Below are 22,827 nucleotides of genomic sequence, written 5' to 3'. Positions count from 1 at the left end.
CGTTGCCCTGTGCTTCCCTCAAATGGTTTAATGTTTTTGGTCTTACAGTTGGGTCCGTTTTGAGCTCGTTTTTGCATATGGTGTCAGGTGACCTGTTTGTGTATTTGGATCTTCAAGTGAGTCTCTTGCAGAAGGCATAGATTGGAATGTATAAAATCCTGCCAGTCTCTGTCTTTTGATTAAAGAGTTTAATCCATTTACGTGTGAAGTAATTCTGACAGTGAACCCTTCATCACCCTTCTCCTTTCTTGTTAGGTGTTCTGTCTCCTTACTGCTTTTCCGTTTCATTCACACACCATTTCCGGGCTTTCTTCACATCCCCCTTTAGGTCTTTGAGCATTTTTAAGGCTGTTGTTTGAAAGCCTTCATCTAACCGATCTGCCATCATGTATTTTTCAGGGACGGTTTCTGATGATCTCTTGTTTTTCCTTTGAATGGGCTTTACTTTCCTGTTTCGTTGTGTGCCTTGTGGTTTTTGGGTTGTTTTTTTCCTTGAACACTGGGCATTTGGCTCTCATGTGGGACCACTGAGGATCAGATTCTCCCCCTTCCCAGGGTTTTTTGTTTTTCCTTATCGTTTTTATTTTATTTTTGTTTGTTCATTGGACCATCACAGGATGTCTCTGCGCTGAGGATCAGCCTCTCAACTCAGTGTCCTCTCGGGCCTTTCCTGACCCTTTCCCTGGGCACGCTGGCCACTCTCTGATTTTCCTCATACATGTGGTGGTTGTGGAATGTCCAAGATTTCAGTGTCTGGCTCCCGAAATAGGAGAAAGCAAACAAGGGAGAGAGGAAAGTGATGGCACCTGTCCGCCCAATCCCTGAAGACACTTCAGCTGGTGGGGGAGGGGGTCTGCCACATTGGGGGAGGGGCGCAACCAATGGCTGCCTTCCTCTTTGCACCTCTGGGAATGAAAGCAGCAGACAGTGAGCAGTGCACACATCCCTGGTATTTCAGGACGGAGGGTTTTTGCCCACTCTGGCTCCTGCAAACTACATTGGGCCATTCCAGGAACAGGTGCACAGCTGCCGGCCACCAGCTGAGGGTAGGGATGCATTGCTACTATTGTGCTCAGAGCCATAATTGACCAAAATTAACTGCAATTTACCATCCAAGCGTTTCTCTGGCAGCTGCAAGCCTTCAACAGACTCCAGAGTTGCAAACTAGGTACGTGAGACAGATTCTTCCAGTGCAGTGGTCTGAGTGGAGAGACAGTCCTGGTGCTTCCCACTCTGCTGTCTTCCTAGGGATTATGGCAAGTCTGTGGCAAAACACGGTGCAACCCAGGTGTGCGCCCTCAGGTGACGGGGTGAGCACAGTGCGGGCTGTGCAGACCACGGCATATTATTCAGCCTTGAAAAGGAAGGAAGGTCTGCGTCTGTAGCACACTACCACGTGGACGAGCCTGGAGGACGCCAAGCTCAGTGAAATACATGATCACAGAAAGACAAATACTGTACGGTTCTCTTCTGCAAAGCACTTCGAGTAATCAGGTCGACAGAGACAGAAACGAGCATGGTGGTTGCCAATGCCTGGGGAAGAGAAATGGGGGGGGTCTTGTTTCATGGGGACAGTTTCAGTTTTATAAGACCAAGAAGTTCTGGAGACAGATGGTGGGAATGACTGCACAATATGAATGTGCTTAACGCCCCTGAACTATACTTAAAAATGGCTAGAATGGTAAACTTTTTGTTAAATATATTTTACCACAATTAAATTTAAAAAAAAAAAAAAAGAAGAAGAAGACAGACAGAAAGAAAGAAAACAAAACTTCTGTTGTCCAGAAGCCAGGGGGCTGCCCTTTGGTAAAAAGGGACCTAGAAACATATAAATTATTTTAGTACAAGGAAACCATATAAAAGCGATATGTGCTAAGTGCAAGGGGACATGAATGCATGAGCTCCCCTGTGTGGGGGGCAGGGATCAGAGGCAGCTACAGAAGGAAGGAGGCTCTGAACGTGGACCAGCGGGCCTTCTCCTGGTGGCTTCTGGTGTTTTCATAACTGGTGGCGTCAACCTCACCCACCCGCCACAGGGCAGGCATCCATCAGGAACGCCCGCAGGTACCTGGCTGGTTCCACTGAAACGACCCCCTCCTCATTCCTCTCTTCTCACCTTACCGGGCCGGCCGCCCTGTCTGGATCTGCAGCATTGAAAACTCCCCGCTGAATTCCAGGCCCGGCGCCATCGACCTCGCCGATGACAAAGCTCCGGGGGTGAAAGGCTGGCGGGTCGTTGGCGTCTGTCACCTGCATGCTCACAGTGGTGCTGGCCGCCACCCCCCACCCCGGGCCCCCAGACCCGGCCCCCTCGCGGGGGAAAAGCAGCTCCTCGTTCTCCACGGCGATGACGAGGCTTCGTGCAGGGCGTGTTTCATAATCCAAGGGCTGCGGGACCCAGAGACAGGGTTTGGTGAGCACCTGCTGCTTCCCTGGGGAGGGCGCTCCGCACGGGGCCGCGCACACTCAAGCGTGTGACTTTGCGTTTCATGTATTATTGACGCTGTCTCTGGTAATGATCAAAAGGCAGTTGCTGGCCCATTTTCAAATCACTTACAGAGTTCTGTTTTTTGGGGTTTTATTTTCCTCCCCCTCTCTGGGTTGAAAAGAGCCACCATCCATCAGAGAGTAATGAAAAATGCAACAAAAACCATAACCTAATGAAACATTAATGTGGCAACTCGGCTGCAAAAAAAGAAAAAAAAAACCACAGGAGCTTAAGGAAATACAGAAATTAATGATCACAGTTGCTCAGGGTGCAGAGGGGGCAGTGACTTAAAAGGACTGAACAGCTAAGAATATGTGAGATATTCCGTCCCGGCATCTGGCACGGAGCTCCCCTGAGCCTTGCTGTTCACAGCACTGTTGGGGCCCACGGGCGTCGCCCAGCACCCTGTTCCTCCGACAGGCAGGAGCCCAGACCTCGCCCCTGACCCTCTGACCCAGGCCTGTCTTTGAACCTGATCCCAGGTTGACTCGCCCACCCAACCCAGGAGCACCGGTCACTCCAGGGTCTAACTAAGAGCAGTGGAGTGACCACCTTAGTCAGAACCCCTCCTCCAGCTGTGTGACTTCGTGAAAACAACCCAACCTCTCTGGGCTTTGGTTCCTTGTTGGTGAAAGGAGAAAATACTACTTTTCTGAGGGGCCAGCTTGTCCTCAGGCACACCAGGCAAAGCGCCAGGAGCCCACAGGACTTGTAGGGGCCCAAGTATACCTTGGAAGGACTTTTAGACTCCAAAGGAAAAACATGAACTCTCTGGATGAGAGAAAGTGTCTTAAAATTTTTTATTTGAATCTATATATATCTATTTTGCCTACTTAATTATATATATAGATAGATAGATAGATATCCATTTTGCCTCAAACAGAAAAAATTAAATGTTGAAGAACTTGGCACTGTGTCAAAAGTCATTTTCAGTATTGGTATTATTTTGGTGGGAGGAGCCACGAAGGGCCTGGAGCAGCTGGTGGTCCGGACCCAGCCTGCCCTCCTCACTGGGCGCCACCTCATACACAGCACACCCCAGCTCACGTGCTTGGCACCCAGCAGGCGTCCCCCAGCACCAGCTCCCACCTCGCTCCCGGGACTCCTGTGAAGACGGGCCCCGGCACTGCAGCTGCCTGGCAGGGGCGCCCCCCCATCAACCCCCGACGGCCTTACCTTGATCACATTTAAGATCCCTTCCTTGATCTCGGGGTCAGTCATAATGTCAAAATGTCCCTCTTCGTTGCCATTCAGTATGTGACATCTTCCTCTCCAGGCTGACGTAAACAGCAAGTCCCCATCTCGGACCGGGGGACGTAACACACTCGGGCTTGTGCGGCCTTCGGAAATCCGAATCCTGTACTGGGGGAGGCTACCGCTATGCCTGCACCGTGGAGGCAGAGACACACAATTGAAAAAGAAAGCAGGAAAGAAAACGTAAGCCCTCCGCCCAGGAACGTGGAAATGTTACTTCCCTTGCTCTGGAACTTGATCTCGAGCGATCTGAAGCGCCACCTGATCTCGCCCACACCACAAGCCTCTCTTCCTTCTCCCGGTGACTCGTGTCTGTAGCTGAGCAGCTTTCAAAGTCCTCTGAACTCCAACTCGATGCAGTTTTCCCAAGAATCTTTAACATCATCACAGACACCCAAGTTTATGCTGCTAAAAAAACCTAGCTCTTCTCAAATAGAACTCTGATGGTGGCTTAGATGAGGACAGTCATTTTTCTAACATATGTAGATCTGTAGTTTGTTAGTCCTCTCGGTGACAGGATAATTTCTCGTTGACACATACGTGGAAACAGGGCTTGTTTTCCCCACCCTCGGTCTTGAGAGCAGAGCTTTTTACTAAGCCAGAGAAGGATTTCAAAACAAGTTTCAATATGTTTCAGTTATTCTGTAAGTGCTTGGCAAAGTGTTTTCATTTGAAAACGTTTCAGCTTTTCTGTATAATTTTTTTTAAGATTTTATTTTTTTTAAAGTAAGCTCCACACCCAGCATGGAGCCCCGTGTGGGGCTCAAACTCACGACCCTGAGATCAAGACATGAACTGAGATTATGAGTTGGACCCTTAACTGACTGAGCCACCAAGGCACCCCATGGGTGGGGTGTACAGATTTTACATGTTTTTTTCAAATGATACTTTTTGAAAATAATTGTTGGTAGCATTTATCAATATTCAACAAAGGCTCCAACGTGCCAGATTCTATCTTAGGTGTGTGAGCGGGATCCTCAAAACTCCATCCCCAGGGAGCAGATGAGTGTGTGTGTGTGTGCGCGCGCGTTCGCGTGCGTGCATTGGGTAGGGACTGTGAGTGGGATGTTGCGTTAGAGACTGAACTCGGTTGTTGGGAAAGGTCTCACTGAGAGAGGTCAGGAGAAAGAAGTAAAATGGATATTTTTCTTTTAAAAAATGCAAATGAAAGAGCAAAAAAGATGAACTAGGAAACCAGTCCTGAGTGTTTTTAGCAATCTTGCCTATCTCAAGGGATGCGGCATTTCCAAATGATCTGCAACAATGGGTTCCAGTGCTTTCTTCACACACGGGGATTGGCAGCATGCGAAATCCCGTGTGGAGCCTGATATAAAAATCTTCACTATTCCAGAACTCCAGATGTTGTATGAAAAGCTCAGGTCTAGCTTCTCACCCCAGCGGCAGGCCTGCCCTCCAGGGGATGCCGGGCAATGGCAGCAGACATTCTGGGCTCTTGTGCCTGGGAGGTGCCCCCGGCATCTCGTGTCTCGTGGGCAGAGGGCAGGGTTGCTACCCAACATCCTGCAGAGCTCCGGGCAGCCGACCCTGACCCCGCGACCACGAACTCCCCGTCCCCGGTCAGTAGTGCGGACCTGAGAGACTTCCCTGCCACGCGAGCACGGAGTCCTTCTCTCCCCGGTGCCTCAGCGTCCCCGTCTGTAAGACAGACACCGCGTGCAAATCCCGGCAGTCCCAGACGAAAGCACGCACGGGACCGCTCCAAGCACAGCGTTCGGCTCAAAACAGTAAAAGGACACGTGAGCTCACAAGTCCGTTACTCAATGATTCTCTATCAGGATGGGGGACGCCTCCGTCTAGTTTGAGTGATCTTGGAGAGCGACCTGTATCCTGGGGGTTACGGAGAATTCCCTCAGCGGAGCTGAGCCGGGGACTCGGGGTCGGGGATCTGGCATCTCGGGCCGTCCAGGTGCCGAACGTTCTCCCTGGTGAACGTGGGCCGGTGGTTGCTGCCTTCTTGCACGTTCACGTGAACCGTGGCCGTGGACGTCAAGGGAGGTTCTCCCGAATCCTTCGCTCCAACAAGCAGCGTAAACCGCGGAGCAGTCTAGGTGGGAAGGACAGGAACAGGGCAGCCCGCACTACAGCAAAGGGAGCTATTAACGAAGTAATAATGCAGTATCGCGGATTCAATAGCAACACCAGCCACAGAGGGTTTTCCACTATAAACATAAATCTTAAGCCCAGGCTCCAAGATCAAGAACACATCTCATTTTTCCAAAATCACAAATTCCACATAAGCTCATAATCTCAGCACCCTGACAGCTGCATTTCTCTGCCAGTCGGGTCAGTCTGGAAGCTGCTTTCTTTCAGCGACGGCGTTTCAGAAATAAGGAAGTAAAGGACTTGAGGGTTTGGAGTATTTTCTTCATCCGAATCAACTGTTAACATCTTGAAGGTAGGTTGACCTGGAAAGAATTGTTTTAACGTTTACTATCGACCAAAAGCAGCCTGACAAACCAATGGAATGATGCTTCTTCGCTAAATGACATTGAGACATCCCCCAGAATGGGTTAAATATTTAAATATAAAATCAAACTGTGGATATGCTATAAAAAAATAAAGAGGGATATTCGAAGAGTCAAAAGAACTTTCTCTTTTTTAAAAGATTTTGTTTATTTACTTGAGAGAGAGAGAGAGAGAAAGAGTGCACATAGAGGGAGAGGGAGAAGCAGACCCCGGCTGAGCAGGGAGCCCAACATGGGACTCAGACCCAGGTCCCTGGGATCATGACCTGAGCTGAAAGCAGACGCTTCCCCGACTGAGCCACCCGGGCGCCCCTAAGTAGTCACGAGAACTTTCTAATCATGATTGCAAATGCAGAAGACGTAAGGAGAGCATTGACAGAGCACACTGATTTTAAAGTCTGTGCCAAAAAGAACTATGTAGACAAAATGTTAAAAGAAATGATAAACCAGAAAAACGTATTTAAAATATATATGGCAGACATAAACACTTTTAATACCGAATGAGAAGGTTAAAATCAAGAAGAAAAATGACAAGCACCCAAACAGAAATGGACAAAGAAAGGAACCGTGCATCTGTTCGAGACACAGAAGTGGATAAACGTGCGAGCATTTAATGACCAAAGACGGGCCGTGTGCCAGGTGCCCTCAGATGTTGCCGGTGGGCGAGGAAAGCGGAACCCTGAAACTGTTGCGCGGTCAGAACCAGCCGCTCTACTCCTCTAGATCATGACCAGTGAATCATGCTTCAGTGGACACAGATTTAGCTCAAAGATGTTCACTGAAGCATATTTCGTGAAGATAACAAAAAGTGGAAATAGTGCATCCATGTCTAACAACAGGAGATTAGTTAAAAAACCTTAAGCACATCCATGAAATAAAATATTACATAATCAGATGCCGAGGGGGTACACGGTTAGGTTACAAACAGTAAATTTGCCTGTTTAGAAAAGAAAATTCGTAAGTATACAAGTATGAAAAAACATCCGCACATTTGTAAATATTTCATATATATTCATATACATTTTGCACTATGATAAAGATGAAAAATGCATAATTAATTATATCTAAAATCGGAGAATATATACACGTAGATAAATATATAGTGTGTGTACACACACACACATATAAAATTCAAAGAAAAATACTGAAAGAATATAAACCAAAACATGGATGGGACTTACCTCTAATTGGAAGTATTAAATATGCTCTCTAGTTCTGTCTTAATTTCTTGGAATTTTTCCAAATTTTCTGAAGCCTCTTTTGTGAAATAAATAATGCTTTTCTGTTATGAAAGTAGATGCCCATTCTAGTGAGACTGGTTTGGATTTAAAGACTCACAGACTCTGCAGCCTAGAAACTTGAGATGTCATCTCATTGCCATTTTCCCGGAGAGAAGTTTACAGAGCTGTCCAGGAAGGCACCACTCTGCCTTTCTCCCTCAGTGCATCTGACTTATTTGAGACCAGCCTTCACATACCAGCTCTTGCAACAGACACAATTTCCATCTCATTTTATTGCCAATACAATACGACTCTTACAGACCTCCAAGCATTCTGCTCAAAACCAGAGCCTGCCACCTTTGGGATGTGTTCTGAACAGTGACATTTCTCCCAAAAGACAAGAAGGATCGGGCACCACACCAGCATCGACGCAAGGGGACAGAGAGGACCCTCGGGGAGAGGAAGCCCTCGCGTCTGGTCTCACGTACCTGCCATGTGATTCTCCTTCACACTGATGTTGAATTCCTTCTCAGGAAACTGGGCTGCGTGATCATTCACATCACGGATCCTAATGTTGAAAACCAAGGAGTTATCCAAGAGCTTTCCTGTAAGGTGATCCACGACGTCAAAGTAAACATGGGAAGCAGAGAGCGGAGTTGATGTTGTGGGATCGTTTACTTGATGGCCCGGTACGTGTTACTGTCCTCACATGTTCTGCGTCCTCTCCTGCACGAGCTGCAAAGTTTCTGGGGCCAGAGACCTCACTGCTGTCCTTCACCACATGACCCCGGGGACTGAGCACAGTGCTGGCACGGACGAGGCGCTCAGGAAATATTAGTTGTGATCGGGTTCTAATCTCAGTCTTTCTACCCAGGTAAACGTAACCACCTTGTTCAGGAGCCTCAGTTTCTGCTGTTGGTGCCGTGGTGAGAAGTACAGACACTGAACAATACTGCAGAGACGCCGTGGCGAGCAGACATTAGAACTTCTGGGGAAAGGGAACTGAAAGGAACCAGCCCAGCTGTTGACATAGGGTGGGTTGTGGAGTGGTTAGTGATGTCACTTCTGGGCTTGAAGGAGGAGGGTCCACTTGTCTCAAACATGCCTTGAGAAGTCTTTCCTCTCAAAAGGTCTCAAAGCTACACTATGGGCTTCTCACTTCGGTTTCTTACGAACTTAAAAAGAAAAAAAAAAAAAAAGAGGAAATTGGGTCGCCTGGGTGACTCAGTCGGTTAGGCATCAGACTCTTGATTTTGGCTCAGGTCGCGATCTCAGGGTCAAGGCACCCAGCCCTGTGTGGGGCTCGTGCACAGCCGGGAGTCTGCTTAGGATTCTCTCTCTCTCTGCCCCTCCTGTCTCTCTGTCTCTTTGTCTCTCTCTCTAAAATAAATAAATAAATCGTTTTAAAAGGAGCGAATTAGACTCAAACAGAAAGAAGGAAATAATAAAGATGAACACAGATATCAGTAAGATTCAGAAGAGCAAAACAAAGTCAACACAACCAAAAGCTGTATATGCCTTCCCATATACAGTTTGGTATCAGCTTGTTGAGATCGATGCAAAGGTCTGCTAGTCTTTCGAGTAGTCTAGAGAACTTACAGATAAATTTGGGAAGAATTATGCCTTTATTACTCAATCTTTCAATCCATAAATACAGTCTGTTTTTTCATTCAACTAGGTCTTCCTTGGTTTCTTTCATTTGTGTTTTATAGCTTTGAGTAAACAGATCCTACACAGATTTTAGATTTAGGTCTAAGCACTTCATTTGTTTTGGTGATATTATAAATGATACTGTTTTTAAAACATTGACTTCCAATTATTTGTCACTGGTATATACAAATACAATTGATTTTTATATATTAACTTTATTTCCTGGGACCTTGCTAAAATTGATTTTCAAATGTTAAAAATAGGCAAAGGATTTAAACAGACAAAAATCTTTTTTCCCAAAGATATACAGATGGCAAATAATTCCTCATTCCTTTGGCGGTTTCTTACAAAACAAAACATCCTCTAACCGTGCAAACCAGCAATCATGTTCCTTGATATTTATGCAAAAGCATTGAAAACTTACGACCACACAAAAACCCGCACACAGATGTCTAAAGTGGCTTTATGCATAATCATCAAACACGGAGGCAACCGAGATGTCCTTCAGTTGGTGACTGGACAAGCTGCCGAGCCTCCAGATGGTGGAGCGTTATCCCGCACTAACAGGACCTGCGGGACTCTTCAGTGCACCCTGCTAAGTGAGGGAAGCCGGTCTGAGCAGGCTGTATACACCCTGTGTGACTCCAACCATGTGACATCCTGGACAAGGCAAAATAGGGAGACAGCAAAAGGATCAGGGTTGCCGGGGGCACGGGAAAGAGGGGTGGATGGATAATGGAGAGGCTGGGGGAACTGTGAGGGCAGTGAAAATACTCTGTGTTGTGCTATAAGGGTGTATATGTGTCATATACAATTTGTCCAAATGCATAGCGTGGGCGGCACTGGAAGTGAGCCCTAATGGGAGTGTATCGTAAATATATGTGATATGTGTGATATGTGTTGTAAAAGTACAGCAGCGATGCACCACGTTAGTGAGAAGGGGACCTGTGGGGTGCGGCAGAGGGGGAGCAGGTGCTCTGTACTCTCCACTCTCCTCTTCCGGCAACCCAAAACAGCTCTAAAAAGAAAGTATTAATTTTAAAAAGTCCCTAATTATAAAATAAAAAGGGGGCAACCATATGTATGATTTATTTTTGTTTTTCTAAATAAGGAACACCTCGCAAATTTGCCTGCCATCCTTCCAAGGGGCGATGGTAATCTTCTCTGGACCATTCCAGTTCTAGTCTACGTGCCACCGAAGTGAGCACCATATATATATTTTCCAAAAAATGATTTATCTATTTATTTGAGAGAGAGAGAGCCAGGCAGGGAGAGGCAAAGGGAGAAGAAGAAATGACTCAAGTAGATGCCCCACTGAGCGCGGAGCCCGCTGCAGGGCTCCATCCCAGGACCCCGAGATCACGACCTGAGCCAAAATCAGGAGTCAGACTCTTCACCCACTGAGCCACCCGGTATATATAACAGATGTTACGTATTATATATTGGGACCCTCCATAATTGTTATATGTTGTCACCACAATATCTGTATTATATATTACATATATTATGTACATTATATATTACATGTGTTATGCACATTATATATCATACATACACATAATATAATACAAATACATAATAATATATACATAAAATATGTGATATATGATAGAACATACATAATACATGTGGTTTACATGCTAAAGTAAATCTGATGCGACTTGCCGCTGAGTCCCTGCTGCTCTCGGATGAACAGTGGTTTTATTTGTAGAAAGTGAAAAGACTGTGGGGGGTCAGCGCTGAGGCCGGAGTTCAGAGTCCCAGAAAAAGGAATGAGCAAGAGGGGACGTCACGCACGCGGAGTCATTCTCCAGGCGGAGGACGGTCTGCTCTGGGAACGGTGCTTCCTCGAGCGCCGTCTGCTAGGGGACACGGAGCAAGCACGGGGTTTATTCTGGGGAAGCGGCTTCAGCGAGGCCCAGGACCGAGCTCCTCCGCCAACCCCTTCCTCCCTTCCTTGTAGAAGCCCCGGAGGGAGGCATTGTTGGCACCCTACTGCGTGCCACGGGGAGGTTCCATGGGTGTCCACACTCGGCGCAGCCCAGATTCAAGTCCAAGTAGCTGTGGACTTGGCTGCATCAAGTCCACAGCCACCCAGAGCCCAGAGCAGGCAGCTTCAGGTGCCGGGGGTCTCGGCCCCGCCAGCCTCAGGCAGCAGCCTGCCCCTTTCCCCAGAGCCCACGGGGTCTCTGCCGCACCGACCTCCCTGGGTCTCTTTCCTGCAGACTTGTCGGCTTCCCCTCATCAGCCTCCACCATGGTGGTCCTCACAGCTCTCCTGCAACAGTGGCCGGGACCCCAGGCTCTCCGCGGTTAGCTGTCTCCTGTCCCCTCAAGACCACTGAACTGGTCTGTTCCAGGGAATGCAACATACATTTTTAAATTTCTGTGCAAGCAAATTGGCTTCTTGCACACCATCTCCGCAGGCTCCTGTATAATTTATGGCCGCGCTGGCAACTCGGCTCCAGAATCACGCGGACTTCTGGCTCTGACACGGTGCCAGCTGCAAGGCTTCCACTGAAAAATAAGCGCCGCCTGTTTGTTTTGTGTTTATTATCTTATAGTCCATTTATGATCCTAAAAGCCACATCGGAGACCGTCAGTTCTCTGGGACGCCTGGGAGGCCCAAGTGCTGTTTATTCTTTGATAAGACGCTCAGAATTTCCGGGGACTCAGAATTGCAGCGGGGAAAGGAAAGGTCACGGACGTCGTCTGCACTTGGAAAGGGTTTTCAGCCTTTTGTTACAGACTTAAGATTTACATCCTGGGATGTAACGCCATACATACACCGCAGTGTGGTGGCGTTGGGGGGGCGCAGGCGGGGCGTACGACCACCGATATGACAGGGCAGGTCAGGTGCTCTTGGCCACAGACGAGCACACAGGAGAAAAGGCAAACACACTGGACGAGGCCCCTTGTACGTGTCGGAGCAAGGAGACAGCGAGGAGTGTGTCAGTGTGAAGCGCTGCCGGGGATCTCGAGGAATATGGAAGACTTAGCTGCGTGTGTTTGTATCCAAAGAAACTGAGCATGTTCTGATATAAACGGGTGAGATCGTGCCGAGCGACTCAGACTCCCCCCCCTCTTCCGGCCGCATCACATCTTGTGGCAGTGCTCGGCGGCCGGCGCCGCGTTCTCACAGGCTTACGGAATTATCAAGAAGTGAGCCCCTCCCCGCCCCACCCCCACCTCCCAAACACAAGCTTTTTGTGTTTTGGCTCATTCTTGTGCCCCAGGAGCACAGCAGTGCTACTGGGAAGGCCCTTTTGCCCACCCTTGGGCCGACTTCGCTTCTAATACACGCTGGCTTTACGCACGGCGAGAGCCGGTAGCAAGCATCCTTCTGCAGAGGCAGGTGGCTGAGCTGGAGGGCCCGGCCTGGGCGGGGTCTCCATGACCCCCGCTTAGCCCACTCTTCGCAGCCAGCAACTCTGCTCATCAGCCTGTTTTTCTGTCTTCCTTGCGAATCTGATCGTGCTGGGAATCCAGTCATTAGAAGAAAGATCTGGGTCAGTTCCCATACCTCATCCCAGCGTCCAGAACTTTAAAAGGACATTGCAAAATCAGCCTGTTCGGCCCATCCGTGCTGTAAAGCTGCCATGGCATCATGGGCAGGCTCCCGTGACATGGCCCATGGGTGGCTTAACTAAGGCCTGCCGAATATACCGGTCCTGCCACAGCTTTACCGTAAGCCCAAGCTGAGAATGTATCAGATGTCAGGTACCTTGAAAGACAGCGTGGTCTCCGGTCGACAGGGCGGTGAACGTACACTCTTCTGTTCCTGTGATCTTCTATAGAGAACAAACCAATCTCCGGGTGCGCGTCCACACCCGGTCCACTGATTAAATACATTAATGACATGATGTATGACATATCGTTGAACAGCTGCAAGGGAAAAAGTAATGGGAGAAAAGAGAATGAGAAAAAACCACAAGGCACACCAACTACGAAGGCCGGGACTCAGGCATCTGGTAAGCCCCACGCCTCGAAATCGCTCACCTGAGGGTTTATCTGAAGGAAACAGAGAGACGTGCGAAGAGGCAGGCGTGAGGTTTGTCACAGTGGGCCAGTGGGAAGAACGCACGTGTCCCTCCCTAGGGAAGAATCCCAGCGCAGTAACCCCTCCACGGGGCAGGGCCCCCAGCCGTCAGGACTTAACACTCTGCTCCAGAAAGGGGGCTGTGTCTCACGGGTAAACCAGAAGGACAAGTTGCAGAGTGATACGCATAGAGCGATCCCGTCTTGTCAAGGTGGACTCCCCTTGGTGAGACTCTAGAGAACTCTCTGGAAGGGGTTAACAGGAGTGATTCTTTCAGGGAGGGGGGAGCACTCGTGTGGCTAACATGGAGAAAGGGCTTAGAATGAGCCAGCAGACTCTGTGCCTTTCGTGCCCTCGCCTGTTTAATCCTTAAAACAGCCCCACAAGGTAGGTCCTCTCGTTGACCGCACGGCGGGAAAGAGCGAGGAGGTGGGGCTCCCGCAGCAGGGGTGTGGGACGCCTGCGGTATGAGCCCACAGCGTCCCCTGAACTCTTGGGAGTGGAGAGTCTGAGCCATTGAGTCTTGAAAACATTCTTTTTTCTTTTCTTTTTTTTTTTTTATAGCAGGCATCTACTATTTTTATAAATGCTGCAAAAATAGGAGTTATTTTAATTTCTTTCTCCAGAAATCGTAGGATGTCGGTGCTGTCGGGACCGAGTCACTCAGCGTGTAATTCACGGGTCCACAGGGTCAGGCGTGTCACGGCAAGAATGACATGGGCCACGTGCGAATATTCTGGCATCCCAAGATGGTCGCATGATGGCTTCGACCTCAGACGGAGGGAGACAGCAGGGAGCGGGGGGACCGTGGGAAACTCAAGCCCATCCCGTCGCTGCCGTGTGGAGCGTAGGCTCCCTGTGGGCAGACCTTCGGACTGTCGGAAAGCCTCTCGAAGTACAGAATTTCTAGTACAATCTTCCTACCAGTTCCATGTCATTGTGGTAAAATACACACAACATGGTATTTTCCACCTTCATCATCCTGAAGCACGCAGTCGGGCGGGACCAAGCGCACTCATGCTGTCGCGTGGCCGCCACCATCCGCGTCCGGAGCGCTCGTCATCTTACCAAAGGCCCTGGCAGTCACGGCGTTTTGCTTTCTCTTTAGTTTCTCAAATCTCCCTTTTCCCACCACCTCCCAGTCTCTGGTCACTGCGGGCTCCTTATTTTTAAATAATACATTGGCGTGGGCTAAAGAAAGCAGGCCGGCAGGCTGGAGGGAAGCAGCCCTCGTCCCACGGGACTGATGCGCTAGCGCACGCTCACATGCGGGGACCTGCCCGAAGCGCCCCGGCCGGGTGGAGGTAGAGCAGGTTCTAGAAGCCAGTGCGGCCTTCCTCTGCCCACTGCACTCCCCAGCCTCCCTCGCACGTAGCTCTTCAACACTCGTTCCTCCTGACAAGGGGAGGCGTGCCTACAGAGGGCGCGGGGGGCCCTCCTCACCTCCGCAACAAGTTTGGGAAAGGGTCCTTGATCTTCCTCGTCCAGCTCCAGGGTGGTAATAATCCGTCTTCTCTTGGATCACCGTAGGGGCCGGTCGCTCTCTCCCTAAAATTACAGTGACGACCATGAGGATGACAGCGAGGTGATGTGACAAGCACAGACGGGCGTCCTCACAGCCGCCTCCAATGCTTAGAAATTTAAAATGCCGGTTCTCTTGACAACCGTGGAGGCGTTTCTAGACTGTGGGCCACCCCCTGATTTTACACGGATCCTGAGATCATATTAAAGATCACATTTAAACTCATTGCCTGCCGTGTGCCAGCGCCTGCCCAATGGCAGACACGCCCTCAGCTGCTGAATGGACGAGCAAGGCCCTCCCTCCTCTTGCCCTCTGTCTTTCCGACATAGTCACTGGGGACGTCTCTGTTCAGGGGTGATAGGCCTTCAACATCTCTTCATCAACTACTCTCCCTTCCAACAGGGAGAGACTCAGACTCAGACGTTGGGCTCAGAGACTGTCAGGGGAGGGACCACAGGGTTTAACTGACTACTCACTGCAAGCAAAGCTGCTTTAATTTTAATTTAAAATTAAATTTTAATCTACATATTAATTTTTATCTACAAACATGTGAGCCTTTTCAAAAATTGTAGTTGACTCTTGAAACAATGCGGGGCTGGGGCACTGCCCCCAGGGGTACCCAAAAATCATCGTAGAAACTTTGACTCTCCCCAAACTTAACTAACAGCCTACTGTTGACCTGAAGCCTTATCGATAACACGAGTGGTCGGTTAGCACATGCTCTGTACGTTTGTGTATTATATACCGTATTCTTAGCATAACATCGGCTACAAAAAAGACAACGTCGTTAAGAAAGTCCATAAGGATAGAAAATACATTCACGCACTAGCCCTGTCCTATAATAAATCAGCATATGAGTGGACCACGCACTTTGAACCCATGTTGTTCAAAGGTCAACTGTATTTAATTAGAAAATGAGTTGCTGATAAGAACCACAGGAAGGAAGTATTCGTAAGGTGGCCTGAGCTCCTAACAAACATGGTTGTCCCCCTGGCCTGTCCAAAGTCCACACACTGGATGATGTCAATCCATATATTTTTAACTCCATAAAGAGGAAAACAGTGAGGAGGAAGCTCTGGGACAGTGCCGTGCGGCTGGTGTCTGATGTTCGCAGATTCTTCATATTCTAGGAGCCATAAAAGCATCCACTACAACTCCCTAGCAGTCCCTCAAGATTCCAAAAGGCCACATCTGGTTACTAATTTATTTTCTGCAAACTGAACATCGACCAAGAACTAAAAACCTTGAAACTGCGATCAAAGCTCTGAGTCAAGTGTGATCTCACTTAGTTTATGAAGACGGTGACTTCCAAACCCCACATTTCTTCCATCTGTAAGATCATCCTCTTCCTGTTGGAGGCTGTTGACGCTGTTGACCTTAAAAATACAAAAGGCATGAATTAGTAAGGGATACACTTATCAGACTCATGTAGAAACTGCCTGAAGACACAAAATCTTCTCCAATGAGAAAAGAGAGAGAGAGAAAAAAAAAAAAACCTTAATGGATAAATATAACTTCTTGCTCTTGACATCTCAGGTCACACTTACTGCTTTTCCTGAGCGTCTGCAGGAGAACTAACCAAAAGAATTCTCACAGAGTCTGGCCGACATCAGGGACACCTAACTCAACTGTACGCAGCACAGGGGGAGAGCAGACTGTGCCGGCCGTGAGCACGGTGAGCTTACGGCAAGTGCAGAATAGCACCAGGCGTTAACTGGTGGAGAGAAGCAACTGGGCTTTTTTTCCCGTTTCCTCTTTTATTTTTTCCTTATTTTTAGATTTTATCGTATCATAATCAATAAAACAATAAAACTCAGTACTTTTCACTTACATGGTGATCTACATCGAGAATTATGTATTATTTACGTCTCAACACGCCCCAGGACAGCCGCACGGACACGGCGACACTGTGGGAATAGAGACAGGCAGTGCAGAGTGTGTCACAAGGACACGCAACAAGCTTGTGCGGGTGTGTTGACGCCTGTGGCTCTCGTTCTCCCGTTTCACTATGGGGGTAGCCTTTCAGCACCCGGACAGGGGACAGTTCCTTGACTCACACCCCACCCCCCCCCCCGCCCCGGGGGCTGGTTATCTGGATTACTTGTTCTTTGTTTTCGCTTAAACAGAAATGCCGCGGTCACAAACATCCCCGCGCGGAGAGGTAATTTCTGGGGAGCAGCAGCTTTCTGAGTGGGGTCAGCCGGGAGGCCTGACGCCACCAGAGTCCGCAAGGCCACTGGCTTGCCTCCTCACACCAGCGTCCTGTGCTGATTTTCCTCTATGACCTCTGCACGGATGGGACAGATGGCTGGGGCCTCAGCCCCAAGGAAGGCAGCAGCGCCAGAGCCGCAGGCATCCCTGTGTCCTCATCTCCACACAGGTGCAGGAAGAAGGGAAGGAAAAGCCTGTTGCGTTTAGGAATGAAGTAATGGGTGACCTGACTCGATTGCTGACGTCCCCTGAGAACCGATGAAGCAGTAAAGGCCACCAGCGTTACTGTCCTGTGCCGCCAGGATGCGCGTCTGCAGGACTGTGCGGGACTAGGTGAGACGTGCGCGTGAAAGCCCAGGTGGCCCCTGGGGCAGAGTCTCAGCGGAAGCAGCGGGGTGCTGGCTGGAGTCGCCGGCTGAACGGCCCACGTTTTTATGGGACAGCATTTTCCTTGAAAGACTGACTGCCGGACTGTGTCGCTCAGGATTGGGCACTTGCAGATGGTGCTTCGACGGTAAACGAGTGAGCCTATCGCTTCAAGAGGGACTGTGCGGGGAGTCATGTTGCCAGTGACAGAAGGGAAGCATTCTAGTCAAAATTTAGAATGTTGGAAAACTTACGTCTGCTACCATGGGCTTGACTGCTTCCCAGAACTTCCAGATGTTTCTGGTGATATCCGTGGAGATATTAATGAGTGATTTTCTGATTTTGTGGAATGAAACCTGTCAACACTTAGAAGATCTGCGCAACTCCACGAGCCGAGAGTTTCCTGCTGATTAACGCACGACGTTTCGAAGTCATGCACAGGGAAGGATCATCCAAAACGCGAGACAGACAGGCCGCTGGTTTTGATGTAACAGAGCACGGAAGGTTTATGAAGATGTGTTCAGATTGTTCAAACATGCCACTTGTCAAGCTTTGGTGTATTATCAAAGAAGGATATCCACAGGTATCTGCTCAAGGTCATTCAAATATTCCTCCCTTTCCGTACGCATACATGTGTGAGACCAGAATTTCTTCACGTCCTTTAACTAAGTGACATTTACAACAGACTGAGAGCAGACTCGGAGGGCGGAATCCGGCCTTCCTCTTTTAGAACAAGAGGTTTGCGAGAATATAAAACAGTGCCACTCTACACGCTAAACAGAATTTCTTTAAAAATATGGTTATTTCTCATAAAAGCATGTGGCATCCACTCACATGTACTGGATTCAGTATCATCTTTAACGAACTGAGAAAAACTTACAACGTCCCAGTCTTAATTTCTGGTAACTCGTAGTAAATATATCCCACGCCAGCAGGAGCTCTTTGGGCTCCCAGTGATATGATGTGTGTGAAGGCGTGCCGAGAGCAAACAGTCAGACCCCAGCTACTCTAGGACCAGGCCTCAGTCTCCGGGACAGGGTGAGGGACCCCCCTTGGTCCTGGTCATTTTGCACCCATAAAGGTCCGTCCTTGCTGTAGGGCACACGGTGCCCGATGGACTGGGTGTTAGCGGTTTCACAGAAAATGAACACACATACCTCGTGTGTCCTTCCCCTGTGGCCCGTCACCCTCCTGGTGGGGGGTGGACATCACCAGCTAGTCCTGTTTCATTAACGTCAAGACGGTGATGGTATTTGTTTCCTGCTACAGGCTACATCTCTATTCACTTAAAGGAAAAGAATTTTTAAAGTCTTGGAGCTCCAAAATCTCAAACATCGATTTATTCAGACATTGAATGCTTTTTGATTCGTGTCAGTGGTTTTAAAGAAAGGGTCTAACCAGGTATGTGATTTTAAAATGGAGAAAATTGCAGTTTTTGCAAAAGAATGAAGAAAGTCATTCCGTTTCCAGCACAGATCTATTCCCCCAGGTGAGCCCAGCCCTCTACAAGGAATATATCAAGATTTCTCCTCATGGCTGGCCTCAGTTTCCCCTTCTGTAAATGAGGCCTTCAAGGACACTTTCCACACACAAGCTTCTGTGCTTTCACTCTGCCAGCGCCTGAATAGCTCAGCCAACAGCCACATGAGAGTGTGGGTTCCGAGCTTTGCACACCTGACGCTCTGTGTGTTTCACGTCTCCCCCTCCACGCACGTCTTGCAAATCAGGCAATCACGTCTGGCTGTTGCAAGTAGAACAGTAAAAGGTTATATATGCCAAAATGACTTTGTAAGTGTGCTTATTATATTTCCCATCCCTGCCAAGTTTAGGTAGTTGGTCCAAAGAGGATGCCATCCAAACGGTGTAGTAAGGTTTCTGTAAAGTGAGGGGAGAAAACTTCTTTGCGGCTGGACGTCTCTGACCGCAGTGTCCCCCTAATGTTACAGGCCAGGCGGGCATCTTGTTGCAAGGGTCACGCACACATCATCTGACAGGCAGTGCTAGGCGTGGGGACATGGGACCAGGACAGTGCAGGCTGCCCTGGTCGAGTAGCCAAGACGTCGTTGGAGAGAAATAACCCAGGTCCAGGAGGGCTTTGTGTCTGTAGCAGATGCTAAGGAACTACAAGGTCCACATGGAAATAATTCTGTCCTGAAAATATTTCATTTTTTATTGCAAATTTGCATTCAAGGAGGATTTTTTGAAATAGAGTTATAATTGGCGTTTGCCATTGTATTCGCTGTAAGGTGTGCAACATCGTGATTTGGTATGTGTACAGAATTGCAAAATGATCAACCACAATAAGTCTACTTAACATCTGTCAACACACAGAGTTACAGATTTAGTTTTCTTGTGATGAAAACTTTAAAGATCTACTCTCTCAGCACCATCCAAGTATGCAGTGTGGTATGGTGGGCAGTGACGCCACGCTGTGCGTTGCCGGTGTCCCAAGCTATCCAGTGTGTGGCTCTCGGCCACGGCAGCCCTAGGAGGTTAATCAACTGCCCAGGTATGTTCTCTATACAGAAGCTCCGGTGATCTTTAGAAGTGCAGACCTCATCATTTCTCTGGGTCCCCGGGGCTCTCAGGACAGAGCCAGCCTGCTCCGTCCCCGCCGAGTGCCCGGCTCCATGCCCTCCCCCACCCCCCGGCCACACCATCTCTCACCTTCTGCACCCCACTAACTGTTGTTCTTGGATGGATGCTTCGTAAATTAACCAGGTAGAACATCGGAGCTGACAGTTTTTTAAAAATAAGTCGATTTAGAATTTCCCAGGTTAAAAATAGCAACGACGACATAAGAGACTTTGCTCACTGTCCGATTTCATGGTCTCAAACCCTCCCTCCTCTCTGATCTTGGAAGCCTGCCGCAGCCCAGAGCAGAGGACTCAGGAATCCTCAGGACCAGAAATTGCCCTACGAGCAGGGCAGGACTCCCCTTGCACGGCCTATCACCGAATCTGGATCCAAGATGAAAACCTGCAGGGAAGCCACAACTTTGTCACTTGCTCTATGTCCCCCGGACGGCAAAGAGGTGGGGTCTCAGAGGAAAACTGTTGTAGATAGAAGAGCACTCCAGCAGGATGGGGCCTGGTGCTAAATGCGGAGCTCAGAGGAGGCCCCGTGGGCACCCGTTCTGGATGTCAGAGGCGGTTGTAAGGCAGCTCTGTGGCCAAACAAAAAGAGCGGGAAGGAATGGGTTCTTCAGAGCCATTTCAGCAAGAGACTGGGCAGAAAGCGCTTTGCCCTGTTGAGGGTCCAGGACGGGGATAGCTGGAAACACCTGATTCCTGACTCCAGAGCTGTTGTCCTCTGTCTCGCTTCCCTGGAATCAGTCTAAAGCTGCTTTCACCAAACGCTGAAATAACCACCCCCGGTCCACTCCCCACTGCGGGCCCCCCCTCAGCACACCCTCAGACACGACTCTGCCCGGCTGGGCTCTGCTAATCCAACAGGGAAGAGGAAACGACCTGCGTGTTCTGGCAAGCACCAGTTAGGGGCAAGGGCAGGAGCAAGGGAAGTAGGGGGACAGGCTTTGAGTATTAAAAGGGACTATTGACAGGACTGGACAAGGCTGGGAGATAAAGTGAGAGTATTGCCCGCCTGAGGACATTCGCCACTGGAAGTGCCAAAGGGGACCGAGAAAACTCTCCCAATGCCAAGCAAGACTGCCAAGCACGGCCCTCGCGTCAGAAGCAGAGCCCCACGGGAGCATGTGGGTCACACACAGGGTGCCCCCACTTGGTTTACTGTCCCATCCCCTGCATCCGACCCAGAGCCGTGAACAGGCGCAGCGTGGGCACCAGAGGCATGTCGCCAGACCAGAAGGACACCGACACACGGACACGCCGGCCAAGCCCCCCTCGTCCTTCACCAGGACACGGAGAGCAAACATCAGCTCCACTTCCTGGCAAAGAAAATAAGGTTTAACAAGTGAGGCTTAATGAGTTAAAGCAGTAAGGCCAGAGCCGCCCCTCAGATCAGCTCTGTCTGAACCTCTGGGGGAGGTGGCCGGGCCTCCGGAGTGCGACAGCTCCTGAGAAGAGTCCACGTCAAGCCAACGTTGAGAACCAAGGTCAGTGGTGAGCCCAGACCACCAGCGGGGGTGGACTGGCCGGGTTCAGATACTAAGCGGCCCGGCCCAGACCAACAGCTGGCCCTTTAATACAAAATCGGAGACCCGTTAATCTGACCACCTGGACGTCATAGCCTGTCACCACACCACCTTGTTTCACAGCGGAGAGTTCTTGGGCAAGTGGAGAGGGAAGCCTTCCTTCCTGGGCGTTCACGGCTCTGTGAGATGCCCCTGGGTGTTGTCGTTTGAGGAGATCGTCGTCGTAATCCGAATCAGTAGCTTATTATTGGAAAGAGTAATTTCCAATGTAATTTTAAGGTCTCTATTTTTCATGCCCCAATAGAAGTGGAATAATAATGATCTATTGGACAACTTCACGCCTGTTTTCAAACTGGGTATTTCTATTCCATGGCGGTCTACGGAAAGTTTGATCAAGTTAGCATCGTTCATCCGGGCTTTACAGATCAGATGAGCTAACCCCTGGGGAACGTTGTGGAGGAAAAGGAAGATGCAGGAAGGGCAGCCGTCCTGGGGCCGTGCTGGGGAGGACAGTGCGCCGCCTCCGGAGACGGGAGGGGGCTGGGGATGCGAGTGGGGGGCTCCACTTCTACATTTCTTGCCGCTGAAAGAACTGGGTCTTTTCATGATTAGAAACAGCCCCATTTTCAACATCCTCAAACGCTGAAAAGTAATCGAGCAAGATGTCGGCTTCCCCGAAGGCCGCCCTTCTCTGGCTGGGGACAGAGTGGCGCTGGGCTCCCTCTGCCTCGGGGCATGGCTCAGGGGAGGGTGAACCAGAAGGCGCCCACCTTCCCCTTGGGTCCTGAACCTCTGTGACTGCAGAGTCTAGTGACACGCACTGATGCCTCGCAGCCACAAGGTGGCAGCTCCCAGACGCTCGGGACCTGAGGGACGGAACGCAGGTGCAGGTACTGGAAAGGGAGGAATGAGCGCTAAGGCCCCGGACTCACAGCCTCACCTGGCCGGACCGCCTCCCCCTCCCGGGATTCCCCATCACAACACGCACACTGGGAGTGCTGCCGAGGACTGACTTTAAGGACTGACTTTAAGGACTGACTTTGTCAGGCATCATCCAGGACAGGGCAGGCTCCTGCCTACGCCAGGCTCCCGCTCAGGGTCGTTTTTCAGGGTAAAGGCAGCTTGAATGCGCTGCTTCTCCATCTCAGCAGGGAGAAGCACCCGGCACAGAAGGTTCCTGCTGGCCCAGGGATCGGTGAGTAGGACCTTAACTGAAGACGAGAAGCGTCACACGCAGGACGCTCTAAGATGAGACCCAGCAAATAAGACCAGATACTTCAGGACCCACAAGCCATGGTGGAATGGGTTCTGTCACCCTCTTGCCCAGCTGGCCCTCTGCCACGGCGGCCATGGACGTGAGGGGTCTTGGGGCTCGGGGTCGGCTGCTTTCTGTTCCTCTGTTCCCCTGACTTGCAGGAGCTGCCCTGCCCACCCCCTGACCCCACACACTGGGGAAGAATGGGAAACTTTCTTTCCAT

General features: G+C 49.7%; 1 protein-coding gene and 1 non-coding gene across 2 annotated transcripts in view; both read right to left on the bottom strand.

Annotated features, from left to right (window-relative positions):
- CDH26 (cadherin 26) overlaps window positions 1-22,492 on the bottom strand; it is a 28,164-nt gene extending 5,672 nt beyond the window's left edge. Inside the window, 10 exon segments of the mRNA XM_045070608.1 lie at window positions 2,122-2,388; window positions 3,665-3,850; window positions 5,679-5,809; window positions 6,004-6,168; window positions 7,937-8,125; window positions 12,832-12,982; window positions 14,580-14,684; window positions 21,077-21,142; window positions 22,171-22,242; window positions 22,430-22,492. Of these exon segments, the coding sequence (XP_044926543.1) occupies window positions 2,122-2,388; window positions 3,665-3,850; window positions 5,679-5,809; window positions 6,004-6,168; window positions 7,937-8,125; window positions 12,832-12,982; window positions 14,580-14,684; window positions 21,077-21,142; window positions 22,171-22,242; window positions 22,430-22,492 (1,395 nt within the window).
- Window positions 10,201-10,306, bottom strand: LOC123389412. Its single transcript, XR_006604016.1, has one exon. It is a non-coding gene; the product is annotated as a U6 spliceosomal RNA (small nuclear RNA).
- Window positions 22,493-22,827: the final 335 nt, after the last annotated feature.

The sequence above is a fragment of the Mustela putorius genome, unplaced genomic scaffold (genome assembly GCF_011764305.1).
Source record: "Mustela putorius furo isolate JIRA1106 unplaced genomic scaffold, ASM1176430v1.1 tig00003972_pilon_pilon_pilon, whole genome shotgun sequence".
In the NCBI taxonomy this organism is placed as follows: domain Eukaryota; kingdom Metazoa; phylum Chordata; class Mammalia; order Carnivora; family Mustelidae; genus Mustela; species Mustela putorius.
This window is presented reverse-complemented; position numbering and strand designations above follow the sequence as displayed.